Source organism: Eleginops maclovinus, chromosome 2, assembly GCF_036324505.1.
Source record: "Eleginops maclovinus isolate JMC-PN-2008 ecotype Puerto Natales chromosome 2, JC_Emac_rtc_rv5, whole genome shotgun sequence".
Classification (NCBI taxonomy): Eukaryota; Metazoa; Chordata; class Actinopteri; order Perciformes; family Eleginopidae; genus Eleginops; species Eleginops maclovinus.
This window is the reverse complement of record NC_086350.1, coordinates 19,875,566-19,890,471: the sequence shown is the minus strand read 5'-3', so window position 1 is coordinate 19,890,471 and position 14,906 is coordinate 19,875,566. Positions and strand designations below refer to the sequence as shown.

Here is a 14,906-nt window from a genome sequence, read left to right as displayed (position 1 = left end):
TGATTATCTTTGACACACACATCCATTCCAACATGAACATGTCCTGTGCTCACAGCAGACTCACATCAGAAGGGGAGTTGGATATGTTCCTTCTCAGGTTCTGGGCAGCCTGATTCACAATATTTTGTTGAAGCTGGTCCGCGATTTCCCTCAGCTCTTCTGTGATCTGCTGAAGACCTGCTGCTGCCTGTGCATGGTCCACTGTAGGAAACAAGATTAGATAAACATCAGTTCACTGGACTGAACATGATATATCTTTTCAGCTTTCACTTCTTTTTTTTTTTAGCAAATAATGGTAGTAACTTTGACTGTGATAAGGTGGGATAACATCAACATTACATGGGTAAACAGGTGTGTTAAAATAAAGTTTGGAGTTCACCTTGTGCTGTCATTACAAGGACAGGCTTAACAATACTGTCAAACAAGCCATGGAGATAAACAGCTGATTTCATAGTGATTCCATAATCCACTTTATGATTTTAGTACTGATGTAGTTACTCACTGGACCACTGCAGTTCCACTAAAGGCAGGATATCATCTAGAGCCGCTCTGATGGACAGGTGACCGTCTGTTTCAAGGTCTCCATCCTCAAGAACTTCTTCACAGGGGCCATTGCAGTTGATGTCCCGGGATCCCAACTCCTTGCCGAGGGTCAGAAGCTCCTTACCGTACCCAAACTCTCGGGTGCCACAGTCCGCTTGAAGGAAGACCCACATGAGCAGGGCAGCGTTTTGCCCACTGTTCAAGTCCCCCAGGTCATCCATCGATTATCTCTCTAGATTGGGTTTAATAGAGATAAGTACAATGAGGGTTACACGAGTAATATAAACAGCTATAATATAGCAATATAAACTACAAAACCATGGAGAAAACAACTAAACAAAGCAAAAGTTGCATTTGCAGAATTGTTCCGCAGTTAGCGGTCTATCGGGTTAGCTAGCAAGATAAGCTAAAGCTAACTAAAGTTATCTATGCTACATTAGCTAACTTTTGAGTCGGAAAGTTGACTAAAAACAAAAGTAAAACTGGAAATGATTGCTTAATAAGTTTCGATAGTAGGCCTATAGGTTATTTCACTCACATTCGTTCCTTAAGATTTGGACGTCAGTTTTTTATCGTTGCTAAAAGTAAAAGTGTAGCCTATCGCCTATTGATGCGCCCACTGACAGTGAGGATGTGCCATGCAGAATCAAGCAGGGATGGCAGCGCGAGAGGCACAACTGCACAGACAAAATATGCTGCAAGGGGGGCAGAAGGGGGCTGACCAATCAGACTCCTGATGCCTTCGAGGACACACAAAAAATGTAGTTGTTTAGTTCTTAAAGTGTTGCCATCTATACTGAGTCCAAAACAGAAGCCCAGCAAAATCAGATAACGTCAACCTTGAAACCGTATTATCAGTATAAAAAGTAAAACAGAAAATGCCTCCATGATTGATTTATTGCTCCATAATTCTAAAATTGCTCGACACTAATGCATATAGTAGCATTTTACTCTTGTTGATAAAGTTTTGATTCTTTTGAAAATATACTTTTTGTTATATGTTGGATAATTATAATTTTTGTACCTTAAACAGATAATCCATTATGTCAAGAATTCTGAACAGTAGCTAAACATGTTAAATTAATGTAGTGGAGAAAAGTACAATATTTACTTATGAGATGTAGGCCATTAGAAGTATAAAGTAGCATTAAATAAAAAATACTCTGTGCAAGTGGTTCAGAACTGTACTACAACAGTAAACGTACTTCACCACAGTATTTACCCCATTGTGTATAACGCTTAAAATGTAACGTGTTATTTAAAAATCTTCCTGCATTTGCCAAGACAAGGCATTTGGAAGAGTGCGTCTACTTCTAATTACGATTTCAGTTTTTACTTCATAAATCAAATTGATGATAGAAAATGCTACTGTGGGTTGATGTGACCTGTTGTATAGCAGAGTATTATCATAAACAGTGTAATCAGATGACCTGTTACAAACATTAAGACATGCATTCCAATAACAACCTATACATTATGTCTCAGCCTACGTGTCAAGTATACCCCAGTCACTGTTTCACATACACAATCATACAGTTTCTGCCATTCTAGATAAGAGAAACAGCCACTGGAAAGTCCCTGTGTGACTTTTCCCCATATTCTTTCCATATTTTATTTTTGGATTACATAATACACACTTGTGAGGTGGAAAGAAATCCAATATGAAAAAAACAAAGGAAATCCAACTGATAAGATTAAAATGTTTATTTACAGTTTTAAAAGAAAATACATTGCACCATTTAAAATTCAACTGCCAGAAAATCACTTTGTTATGTGTTCATGTCAGTAAGACTAGTCCTTAAAAAAACAATGATATCCACATCTGAGAGTTAAAACTGTCCATCAACTTATGTCTATTCATTTCAATAAAGTCTCTGATGTATAGGGAATTTGTCACCCTGCCTTCTCCTAGAGACATGCTTCCCTTTTAAAACAGCCTGAAAAAGACACATTTCGGGACAGCAAATGGGCTCTCCATTAGATTCAATTGCGTGTGCAACCAAAGCTCATGGATCGTAATGCCTTCCCACCAACAAGCCTCCGTGCTCTGGGTAGGGACCCCACCTTTGCAGCGGGGTTCAGCCCCGGAGGGAGGTTCTGCTTGGGCGACAAGGCAGCCTGACGAGCTTCCTGGAGCTCTCTGAGGAGAAAATGGAAGGTGAATGATTTCAACTGGTATGCAAGAATAATCCAAATTGTGTTCCTGCTTACTTTTCAAGCATGGCTGTCCTGAACTTCTCTACATTGAGCTCTTGGCGTAGCTGAGCGGCCACCCTTCCCGTCCTATCATCCCGCAGGACTGGGTGCTTGCACAGCTCCCTGGCAGATGGCCGCTTTGTCAGGTCTGGATTCAGCAACAACTGACACAAAAGAAAACAAAAACAAAAGTAGGTGAGAAGTGATTTTTTTCCCCCCTAAATAAAAACAGTAATTATTCATGGTATTTATAGATTTCAATAAACAAAGACATCAGCTTAGAAATTACACTACCTGAAGTAAGCCTCTGAAGGGAGCTGATAGCTCCTTTGGCAGTTTTGGGAGCTGTCCTTTTCTAAGGCTGTGCCACTCAATTCCATTTTGAGGGAGTGGAGGAGCACCGGCTGCCAGCAGAATCGTGAGGCCAAGAGCAAAGATGTCTGCTTTGGGCAGGTGGCTGTAATCCTGTGCAGCAGAAAGACATGAACACGACAAACAATGCCTACACTGAGGTGCTACCAACTCAGAACCTAAGCCAACTTTTCCTTTGACATTGTTACCTCATGAAGGACCTCACTGGCCAGAAAGCGGCTGTCCCCTTCCTCAACTTGAGGACTGTTTGTTGAGTTTACATGACCCAGATCCCCTGCAGAAACGAGGAGGCATGCCAGTAAAACACATTTAAATATATATATTTAAAGTATCCAACTTTAAATAAAATACCAATTTTGTAGACGACTCCCGCTGAAGTGCTTTGGTCCCCTTCCTCCTCACTCTCCCCTTCACCCGACCCACTTGTGCTGGGACGCTGGGAAATGAATATATTACCTTAAAGAGTTAAAACAAAACAGGGTTCTTTAGGCACAGAACAGTTTAGGTTTATACAGTACAAAACTGCAGACCGAGAACTGCTCAATGAGACTTACTTGGTTTGATGTCAAGGTGTACGAGGCCTGAGCTGTGGATGTACTTCAGACCCATAGACACTTGTAAGAGCAGATCCTTCAACTCATCCTCTGTGAAGTGCTCACCCTGATCCTCCCTCGCCACAATGGCGTCACTGAGACTTCCACCTGCAACCAACACATAAAAAGCACACAATTGTATAGATTCCACCTAAAGGTACAGTATTTAGAACTGAGTTAAGGTATTCCTGATTTGGGGGTAATGAGAAAACTTACCATCGCAGTATTCATTCTGAATAATCATGTGACAATCTTCTGCCCATGCTGAATAATAACGAACAACATGTGGGTGGTGCCCAAGAACAGCATGTGCATACACTTCCTTTAGGGCCAGCTGCCTGAGAAGAAAAGAAATTAGATCAATGTAGGTACAAAATAAAAAAGTGGACTTGTATCTGGCACATAGCGACATGCTGCAGACTCACTCATTAGCAGAGCCTGCCAGGGGTCGGCGAGAGCGTTTTATGGCGTACAAACATCCATCCAGCCTCTTCACACACTTGTAAACTGCTCCAAACTCGCCCACACCTATGCTCTCCAGCTCCAGGAACTCACTCTCATAGCGTGACAGCATCAAGTCTTGGACAGCTCGCCTCTGCCAGATAAACAGACGGAGGGCCTTGTGGTAAAACCAAATGAAATTTATAAAGAAAGAACACACGTCACAGTGGGCAGTCCCAAGTTTCATCACAGCAAGGAGAACCGGGGTTTTTTTCTTTGATGGTTCACCAAATATGGTGAAGCCTGTCAGAGATAAGGATTCTGACAGGCTTTTCTGTTTGCTGGAGATTCCTTAGAGAAATCACGGAAGTAGCACTGGCAGCATGTCATTTTGGACAAGAAAGAGAAATGAGGAGGCGGACAAAGATGACAAAGCCTGACGATGAAATCATAGCAGAAACATCTGAGAGGGGAGGGTTACATCCACCATAAAAGCACTGATGAAAATAACTGTACCTTAGGTGGGAGAATGGCTTCATCATCCTCGTCAGATGACGTCAGGCTGTGTTTCAACCTGGAAGATGAAAAAAAAAGGGCCCTCAGACCTTTACATACTCCAAAAGTGTGCAAACACACTGCAAAAGGCAGGCCTATGTATAAGATGGAGAAATCTAACTATTTGAATGTTTTCCTCAGAGCACTGTAAAGGGAATTTATAGCAACCAATAAAATGCCATTTAAGAATAACTCTTATTGTGACCCCTACACTATAATACAATCATATTTATTTCCCTGTGATGATCTCAATTACACATTTTTCACATATTAAACAAATCTTCATCTGTAAATCAAATGTTGGGCCATGCTGGTGTTTACAATTATTAACCTCACAGATGTACAACACAGCAGTAGTTACCTGCGTCCATAATCGTCATCATCATCACTTCTACGACATTTCCTCCACTGCTGCTCGCTGTTCCTGCGGACTGTGTCAGGGGTGAAAGGATTAACATTGACCATAGGTGCTTTGATGTGGTTAGCAGCAGCTGAGGAAAAACGCAGGCTCCTCGGAGGGCGACATTTCTTAGTGCTGGAGCATGGCTGGGTCGACTTAGATAATAAGCTCTATTTGGGGGGAGAGAAGAGAAAGGCAATTTATTTCACTTAATAAAACTGATTTAAAATGTAGATGCCAATCAGTCTGAATTGGTGCCTACTTTGGGTGTGCTGGGAGATTCACACAGCCTCAGTTTACTCCAGGAAGCGTAAGGTATGGGGCTGGTGCACTGCAAAGGGGAACATAAGGTGTTGTTTCTGCTGTGGTGGCGTTGCACCTTTGGCGTCCTGCAAGCAGAACTGGGACTGCCGATCCTGGGACTGCCGAGCCCTGGGCTGCGGACCCTGGGACTACGGACCCTGGGACTACGGACCCTGGGACTATGAAGCCTAGGACTTTGGAACCTGAAGGTGCAGTCATCGGAGCTGTTGTCACTGCTGCTGCCTTCCTCCCCACAGCTAGAAAAGTCCAGGCGCTGGCTGATCTCGTCAAACAACGTCGACATCGTCAGGGCCAGGGATTTTTGGCAAAGGTTTCCCCTAAAATTCTTGAAAAGAAAATATTTTACGGCCTAATTTGTGTGCAAAAAAACAGATATCATTTGGTTTTCATGTGTAAAATCTACTATTAAAAATGGTACATTCAAAGACATTCACAATAAACAAGTAGAGAAAGTAGATCTACATGCCATGTGCTGATGTAGCAAGCTGTCTTCATGCATTTGACTATCCTTGCTATAATCCTGCATTTGGTTGCCATTAGAGAGCAATAATACTTAAAATTGGGTTAATGTCATTAGATTGTAAAGCCTGCATTTAAGTCTATTAAGGACAAGAAGATGAAAACATTTGTGCTGCAAATTATATTTCACCTCTAAAACCCGTAGGCCTACACACAGTATGGCACATGGCCATTACTATCAATTGTTTGACTTCCATGATTGCAACATAAATCCCCATAATTAAATCCTTATATTTCACTTCACTTATTTTCTAACTTCTTCTAAAGCTTCTTTTAAGCAAATTATCTAGTGCAAACTAAATGCAGTATTCCAGACACACTGCAATATTATTTTCCAGACTTTTCTGACAGATCAACGGATGCTTAACATAAGGTTAAAAATGTACTTCAGGATGCGATTTAAGTGATAATGTGTGTTCATAATTTATACTCACTAACACGTTGAATCCCTCACCGCCATACCACGCTCTTATTTCGCACCTTGTGTAAATTACTTCCTGTTTATGACCCCGGGTTAATACACCGTTCTCTCTGATTGGCCGAATAGTTCATAAACCGAACACCTGACTTTGAAAATGGCAGCTAATTGCAAAATCAACTTTAAACAGTCCTACTTTAAAACAAGCGAAATAACAACTTAAAACGGTATATGAACGCATATGTTAATGAGTATTCTATCACAATAAAACTAAAACTAACAACATTTATTAAAACTACATCAAATCAAAATGTCGCTAAGACTTACGTAATAGACAAATGGTACATTTTAGCTGTCCATTGGTGCAAATGTTATTAATCCTTATATGGGCAGCATAAAAAGCCCATAACCAAAATTAGGTCACTGTATGAAATAGTAATGGAGACACGTGGGCGGAAGTCTGCTACGTCATCAAAACAGTGAGACAGGCGGAGGAAAAGCAGCCCGTCAGTGAATGTGACACGCTTACAAATACACAGAAAACATGATCCGGCTCCAGCGACGCGTTTAGTGTGCTCGATTCAACTGGAGAGCGGACTGTTGTGTTATTTTTTCTCGCTTTCCGAGGCAGCATCATCATGGTGAAGCAGTCGGACCGAGCCCCGCTGCTGGACTGGGAGGAGATCCCACCGCCCGATCCCAACCAGCCGGCCCAGCCCGTGCCGCATCCGCCGCTCCGGGAGGAGGAGGACGCCAAGGCGGAGAAGAGTTTGCAGCTAGCCGGGCGTCGTACATCGTCGGGGACCGCGGCTGGTACTGGGTGGAGCCCTAGCACCGTCGACACAAACATCAGCTGCAGCCCGACGAAGAGTGTAACAGCTGTTGTTATCAGCGGGAACGGAAACTCTGGCCGCCCGCTGACACAGATATGTGGGCTCGGGTGGCATCGCCCGGAGCCCCTCGGTTCAGATCGAAATCTTCCCTTCCCCGGCCTCTCGGTGAGGGATCAGTGGGAGGAGAAGGACCAGATCGTAGCTGTTTTTGTGGTTACCTTTGATACAAGATCAGGTAACATCATATTGTAACAAGATGTTTATCTAATTTGTTTACCATCCTCACTTGACATTTCCTAAAACGATTATCCCATAATTGTTATCTTAAAATGTCTGGTGTGCTTTAGTACTGAGTCATAGGGGTTAAGGACGTACAGTGCTATCAGCAGGTGGGGTTGTAAACTCATATTTTAAATGTCAAGGTGCTAGTAAACAATATTAACAACCCACAGTGGTGAAATATCCCTTATTGTTATGGGGCAACCCTTCCAGAAGAAATTCATTTCCTGGCCTGGCTTTACAGATTTTGCAAGCTGACCAACTGTAAAGATTATGCAAGAGCTAAGATAGCCCAAGCTGGTATAGAAGGTAAACCATGCCATATAACAAAAAAACAATGGGACCAGGATGTCAGTGCTTCAGCTTCATAGAAGGGGTCAGTGTATACATATTTACAGTAGCTGAGTCAGTGCTTTCCACTGTCCCTGACCTTTTGCTCGGACATGACTAAAATACAGGATTAGGGGAAGTGGCCAGGATGAAAGTGGACAGAATGGGAAGTAACTTGATGGTTTATTTTGTGTGTTTGTGAACAAAAGGGAATATGGTGGAGTGGTGCCTGCCTCACGACGTCAACCTGGATGGAGTTGAATTCAAGTCTATTGCCAGTGGTTCCCATCGGATCAACAGTGACTTTATGTACGTACTCCCACTCACCCGCCTATCAATCAGGAAGCATGAAATCCAGAAAAGGCTGTAACTGGCAACAATTTTCCTTATAGATTAATCAGCCAATTGTTTGGTCTATGAACGATCAAAAATTAGGGAAAAATCTCAGTTTTATTTTAAGTCTTTTTTAATATGTTATAAAGCAGAGAAAAGTTGGAAATCTGAACATTGTAAAGGGATGAGAACAGCATTTTCTGAAATTATGCATGACAAATAACTTTAACAATTCAACAATTATCCAACTGTTGTACATTAATTTTCCGTCAATCAACAAATCGATAAGTCCAGGATTGGTTGCCGCTCTAAATTCAAGTAATTAGAATTACACAAGTCTGATCTATCCAATTGTTTTATGTGTAGGATTTGAAAAATCTGTGGCCGTGTTTTAATTCCCATTTTCTGTTTTTCCTTTGGCTAGATATTTCCGTAAGGGCTGTTACTTTGGATTGGCCTGTTTCGCTAACATGCCCGTGGAGAGTGAGCTGGAGCGAGGAGCAAGGATGAAGTCTGTGGGAATTCTGTCTCCCTCCTACACCCTGCTGTACCGCTACATGCACTTCCTGGAGAACCAAGTCAGGTAAGACTGTGTGTTTATGAGTCTTATTTTTTCCATAGATTTTCCTTATTCACTCACCTTTGACAACCCTATTTCTGTTATTATTTTTCTTGTGGTTGTCTAAACAGGTTTCTCCTTATGTGCCTACCTCCTACCCTCTTTGTTAAAATGTTCCCTCATCTATTAAACATTAGCCCAGAGTCCTGGTTACAGCTATCTTCACAGGAGCCCAATTTATGTGCAGTTTAGTATAAAGTCTAAGCACGGAAGTAGAATAAGCCTTGACAGCCTATCTTCTCCTCAGTAACTCTGCCTCAGTCCTCTCACGAAAGCTTATCTCATCATTGACTATGTATATGATGCAGCCACAGTTTCACCTTAGATTTACATATGACTCAGGTTACAGATGAGTGAAAGTGCATCTGAATGATTGTAATCTAATCTATGTGTGGTTCTTGTGGATTTTTTTTAGAGCTACTCAAATGGTGTTATAAGTATGTTATGCGTTTATGGTTTTGGTGGTTAAACCAAATAAAAAATTACTATTTATGTAATGCGTGTATCCTCAAATGATCCCGCTATGCAATTTAAGAACAAGGGTTCAGGACCAAACATAATCTGTTATTTTGCATTTTCCTAAAAAGTGTCTGAACCTGAATGCCTCTACATAACATTAAGTACATATTTATTCACTTAAGCATAGGACTGAACAGTTCGGCAAAAATACTGCAAAAATATAATTGCAGTTATTTTGACTGATACCGCAAGTGCAATATGATTCATTATATGGAAGGGAATGACCATTATTTCAATTGGTATTGAAAAATATATTTAAATGATTTAAAAAGTCTACATCTATACAGAGCAGAGATTTTTTTTGTGTACAATGATTATTAGGCAGGTAAATCTTTGCAGCACCAATGCTTAATAGTAATAATATATAATAAGCATTTTATATATAATAAGCCCGCTGTGATTTGGATATTGCACTAGTTCATAATGCAATTTCATTCAAATAAACTGTAAAATGTGATTAACCCTTTCAGCCCTACTTTAGTGTAATGCAATATTATGATTTATGACACTATCGATATTAATCAATATATAATTAAAATGTATATATAAACACAGGCTGTGTAAATGATGGTTCACTGTTTCTTTACAGTTCATTTTACTTTACCAATATAGGCATTAATATTACCTTTGCCCAGATAAAGCACAGTTGTTTTTTTTATGGTCAAGTTACATTCACAGATTATACAGAATATACAATATGTTATTTGTTTAAATACACTAAGCAAAACTTAATCTTCTTAGTTACATAAATCTAAGAATGGCTTGGGTGACTCTAACCTGACATTAATCTTGTTTTTCCCTCTTCCTCCTCTTTACCTTGTAGACTCCAGTTGAAGAGTCCAGGCCAGTATTCCCCCCTGGAGGCCTTTTACGAGGATAAGAAGGGCGTCCTCCCCCCTGCTGGAAACGGTCTGGTCACTGCTTGCCCGACATGGAGTGTTACCACCATCAACCGCTGTATGCACCCAGAAATGAAGGTTTGTTAGCAGTGGAGCACATTTATACTGTCTATAATGGCAGATTTAAACAACAGAAAACCAACAACAACATATTTGTCCCTTTGCAGATCACCCACCCTGCCGGCTGTATGTCGCAGTTCATCCAGTTTTTCGGGGAGCATATCATGGTGCTGTGGAAGTTTGCGTTGCTAAGGAAACGGATCCTCATCTTCTCTCCTCCACCTGTGGGTGTAGTCTGCTATAGAGGTGAGAAGCTTGAACATACATGCTGACAAAAACATGCACTAGAAGCCAGGATGTAATAATCGTGTTAATGCTATTTCTGGGAAATGTTTCATTCCTTTTGTTCTTCCCTCAGTGTATTGCTGTTGCTGCCTGGCTAATGTCTCTCTACCTGGAATCGGTGTCTCTGTTCCTGAATTACGGCCTTTCTTCTACATCAACATAGCAGACATCCCCACCCTGGAAAAAGAGATGTCATACGTGGCCTGTGAGTAAAGCATTCACTGTACTGTACTACTATCTGCAGTTTATGTAAAGGATTATAAACGAGTATGTTTTTTTGGTTTCAGGCACCACGGAGAAGATTTTCGAGGAGAAGAAGGAGCTGTACGACGTCTACATTGATAACCAGAATGTGAAAACACACAGAAGCCATTTGCAGCCTCTGCTCCGAGTGAATGCAGCGGATAAGGAGAAGTACAGGAAACTGAGCGAACAGAGGTAAATTACACTCTGTAGAATACTGGAGATTCAATTTTGGTTTTACAAAGGAAGTATGAGGGCTATTATAGGTAAAAACCTTATTTTTAGGGTTAGGGTTAGGGTTATGCGGCAGGGTTGGGTTTAATATACTGAAAAAGTAATCTGAATTTGTTGTAGATTTACAATAAAAACACTTGGATATGCTCAGAGATTAAAGCAATTTATGTATGTAGAAAACTCACAAAATGACTAAAATAAAACTCCACTATTGTATAAAATGTAAAGTTATACCTCTGCTAGAATAATATATAACACCCTTGCCCCAGCTCTGTCATTTTTTCTTTCCTACAATGGTCCTTGTACAAGCCTCAATATAAACTTGGACATTTATTAATAGTAGGCAGCAAGAAACACAATTAAATGCCTCAAGATCCTATTTTTTACATATTATATTCTATGCTGACTCCCTTTTTTTTAGGCAAATGTTGCTGTACTCTCAGGAGGTGGATGGAGATTGCACCACAAATGAAGAGGATCTGTTCATTCTGTGAGTCTTTACTAAATGTATTCTCAGCTGCTTGTGAACTTGAGTCCTTATCACAGGCTGTGTGTTTAATGAGGGGACTCCCTAACAGGGTCGGTTCTTCCTACAGGCCATCAAGGCAACCGCCTAGGGCGCCAAATTGGCGGGGGGGGGGGGGCGCCCCCTAGTGGCACCCTTAAGCACACATCTTTGTTTTAACAACATTGATTAACGAATTTATTTATTTTTTAAAGCATGGGATATAAAACCCTCATTGAATTAAATGAACATGCCCCAACCCATATTTCCAATGAAAATGTAATATTATATTATAGAAAATATACGTGCATGGGATCGCAATCTCAATATCGCCTAGGGCAGCCAATGGGCTAGAACCGGCCCTGCTCCCTAATGATGTATTTAACAAACATTTAAGCTAGCTCTGGGATTAAAACATTCATAAAAAATGTTTGGTTGTCATTGATTTTGTCAGTAAATGTGGGATAGTTTTATTTTTAAAGCTCTTAAAAAATGATAGAAACAAGCTGGGAAATGCACACAGAATGTACAATATGAGATCAGTTTATTGGATGCATGTCAAGAAAGAAGGCAAACAGAATATGCAGTATATATTTTACTATCATTTGTATGAATATTAATTATCTCATACCTATGTACATGGATTGTTTTTATTTAGTTCAGCTCATTGTCAATTTATACTGTATATAAAGGCACTATTTAGCTGTACAGTCTGTATCTATAACGGTGTTTTTTGTCCTTAATCCTGTCCCAGGTTTTTCATGGAGCTGAACAACCGCATCTTCCAGACACTGTCAGACATAGCGGGGAGCAACGATCCCACCCTCACCGCTGAGCATGTGAGGGCCATGGGGCTGGACCCCCAGGGCGACCGCTCGTTCCTGGTGGACCTGCTGGAAGTGTACGGCATAGACGTCACGCTGGTCATAGACAACCTCTGCTGCCACTGAGCCCCCTCCCCCCTCAGACTGGGAAACTGCACTGGATATTTGTGCCTTCGTGGCCCACGCACATCAAGACATCAAAGACACTGCCTCCCCCCCTGGGATTTCCATCTGCTGTTCCCAACTGGGTGTTTGTTTTCCCTTTGTGTGTCTCAGCTGACCTGTGGAGACTGTTACCAAACATTGTGGAGGATGAGGACGCTAAATGTCCACGCACACGTCCACAGTGGCTGAGAACACTTGCCTAGCAGACTGTGTATCATTCGGCAGCTGCGTGGTCTTACACTGTAGCCATTCACATCCTATATCACTCAGTGCTGTTTAATGTCAGAAAAATATGTCTGGACTGGGCTGAAGCACTGGATTAAAGTATAGAAGTCTTGAGCCTTTCTGTTCCCCAAAGGATGTTCCATTGTTCCCCACTGCACCTATCACAATGAAGAAGTCATTGAAACACACAAACATGCAGCTTTGGTGTTCACTGAGGAAAAGATTAATATTATTGGGGGGGAAGGGTATGCTGTAATAACATAGATGGATGGTTATGTTTAATACATCAAATGCTTTTTGAATACTTTATTTCCCTTTCAAAAAGGAAGCAGTAGGATTAGAGCCACAACGAAAAATAATCGCAAACTATTTTGATAACTGATTAATCATAGAATTGTAAAGTAATTATTTGGGCAAAATATTCAGAAGAAAAGCAGTTTTCAGCTTCTTAGATAAGTAGACATTTAAAGATATCACATAAGATAAAAAAAATGGGATGGACATTTTTCACTTTTTTCTCAATTTGTATATATGATAAATATATTAAATGAATAATCTAGCAAACTAGACAATAATCGCCAAATTAATCTATGATAACAAATGATTGCATATTGCAGCACTAAATAGAAGTGTTTGCCAATTGAAATCGGCCTTATTTATGTTTGTGCATTTCCACGTTTTTCTCTAGTTCTATTTTTATTTAACAATTGTAAGTGAGTACTTAGGATGTTTATTAATATGATATATATCCTCTTTTTTTATAACGGGGATGGTAAATTATTAGGAAATTGACTCGCTTAAAAATAAAGCTGTTAATACTTTATTCACCTTTTGTATGCACCTTCAAAATGAGGTAGATGTGATAGTGTGTTTGATCACAGTCAAAGTGAGGAAACGTTCTGTTGTGTTACATGTTAAGCTGAGGTTCTTGAATATTCCATGAATGTGACTACTGTATAACACTAATGATTGCTGCACCATGTCTACTACTGGAATATCTCCTGATGCACACATGCTTAAAATTGTATGACCTACAATCTGAGCCAGCCAATTGTGTTGAATTAGTGTGTTGCACTGTATAAAGGCTTTCATTGTTCCCTTTTTTTTTTTACTTGAACCTGTGACTGTTATCAACAGAGGCCAATATGTGTTTTGTGACGCGTTGAGTGAAGAGTCAGTGATGGTATACTTGTTGAGCAGCTTTAAAAATATCCTCTTTGCTTGTCTGTGTCTGTGACAAACATCTCTTTGTGGTTTTTTTTATATTTCGTTGTTCACCGTCGCTCCTCACAGTCCCATTGATTGTATTCAGATCCTGGGATAGGCCAACTGGCAGACTGCTTTATCTCATCTATGGCATTGTCAATCATTTGTTCCATGTTGGAACACACAAGGCTGATGTTTGCCTCATATACATTTGGAGTAGTATACATTAGTGTACCCCCCCCCCCCCCAATGCAAGCCAAGTTATCTTTTTTTAAAGTGACACGCGTACACACATTTCATTTTTTGAAAGTTTAGCACATTCCAAAAAGGATCTTTCAACTCCTGTTGGCCTTTCCATTGACTTTCACCAATTTTCTAGGTTTACAAAAACAGAATAAAAGTGAACCAAGTATTTTATTTGAAATTCTTTGTTTAAATGGGGCCTTAATGAAAGGTGATTTGTGAAAGTGAATCATTACTGTATCTATTTGCTGTAAGTATATTATCCTACGCACTTCTGAATGACATTGCTGTGAAACCTGTTCACCCTAACTCATTTAATTACTTCTCAGCAGACCTATACACTTGCCTCTGACAGTGTTTGCTTTACAGTTGTTTGTTAAATGTATAAGGGAATGCACACAACACACACACACACACACACACACACACACACACACACACACACACACACACACACACTACTGTATAACATGCCTTCTTTGTGGAGTCGTTAACAGACCAGCATCAGAGTCGTCACACTATTGAATGTCAGAGACAGCAAAAGTATTGCACACATGCAGCAAATAAAAAGTGTAACATTTTCCTTCTTGATTGTAATGTAAATAACAAGTACTCACTGAATAATATGTCTTCACCTTTACTAATGTGAAACACTGTAAAAGATGTCAGTAATGTACAAATCAAGTCAAGCATGAGCTAATTTCACTGTACTGCCATCGTAAAACAATAAAACATTAATACAG

General features: G+C 40.4%; 2 protein-coding genes across 4 annotated transcripts; one reads left to right on the top strand and one right to left on the bottom strand.

Moving 5' to 3' along the window:
* Nucleotides 1-2,232: 2,232 nt before the first annotated feature.
* wee2 (WEE2 oocyte meiosis inhibiting kinase) lies at nucleotides 2,233-6,705 on the bottom strand. 3 transcript variants are annotated; one of them, XM_063909519.1, is made up of 12 exons: nucleotides 6,689-6,705; nucleotides 5,363-5,749; nucleotides 5,062-5,270; nucleotides 4,662-4,719; nucleotides 4,130-4,299; nucleotides 3,921-4,042; nucleotides 3,666-3,812; nucleotides 3,463-3,567; nucleotides 3,300-3,385; nucleotides 3,034-3,204; nucleotides 2,755-2,903; nucleotides 2,233-2,683 (listed from the first exon to the last, which is right to left on the bottom strand). In XM_063909519.1, the coding sequence occupies exons 2-12, from the start codon at nucleotides 5,705-5,707 to the stop codon at nucleotides 2,527-2,529; spliced, it is 1,719 nt and encodes a 572-aa protein (XP_063765589.1). In that variant the 5' UTR covers nucleotides 5,708-5,749; nucleotides 6,689-6,705; the 3' UTR covers nucleotides 2,233-2,526. The 3 variants fall into 3 exon arrangements, with proteins under 3 accessions (XP_063765589.1, XP_063765580.1, XP_063765572.1); XM_063909510.1 differs by lacking the exon at nucleotides 6,689-6,705 and adding an exon at nucleotides 6,378-6,613; XM_063909502.1 differs by lacking the exon at nucleotides 6,689-6,705 and adding an exon at nucleotides 5,891-6,325.
* Nucleotides 6,706-6,846: 141 nt separating this feature from the next.
* On the top strand, nucleotides 6,847-14,906 carry dennd11 (DENN domain containing 11). The gene is made up of 9 exons (XM_063909532.1): nucleotides 6,847-7,429; nucleotides 8,013-8,112; nucleotides 8,561-8,719; nucleotides 10,098-10,251; nucleotides 10,341-10,479; nucleotides 10,592-10,723; nucleotides 10,806-10,956; nucleotides 11,417-11,485; nucleotides 12,255-14,906. Exons 1-9 carry the CDS (start codon nucleotides 7,000-7,002, stop codon nucleotides 12,448-12,450), a joined length of 1,530 nt encoding a protein of 509 aa, XP_063765602.1. The 5' UTR covers nucleotides 6,847-6,999; the 3' UTR covers nucleotides 12,451-14,906.

Bases quoted from the DNA above. Each gene is read 5' to 3' on its own strand.
- wee2 (XM_063909502.1), bottom strand. From the start codon at position 5,950: ATGCAGGATTATAGCAAGGATAGTCAAATGCATGAAGACAGCTTGCTA. The intron at 5,750-5,890 runs GCATGTAGATCT...TTTCTTTTCAAG, and splicing joins GCTTGCTACATCAGCACATG to AATTTTAGGGGAAACCTTTG. The intron at 3,205-3,299 runs GTAACAATGTCA...TCTGCTGCACAG, and splicing joins CCAGTGAGGTCCTTCATGAG to GATTACAGCCACCTGCCCAA.
- dennd11 (XM_063909532.1), top strand. From the start codon at position 7,000: ATGGTGAAGCAGTCGGACCGAGCCCCGCTGCTGGACTGGGAGGAGATC. The intron at 8,720-10,097 runs GTAAGACTGTGT...TTTACCTTGTAG, and splicing joins TTCCTGGAGAACCAAGTCAG to ACTCCAGTTGAAGAGTCCAG. The intron at 11,486-12,254 runs GTGAGTCTTTAC...ATCCTGTCCCAG, and splicing joins GAAGAGGATCTGTTCATTCT to GTTTTTCATGGAGCTGAACA.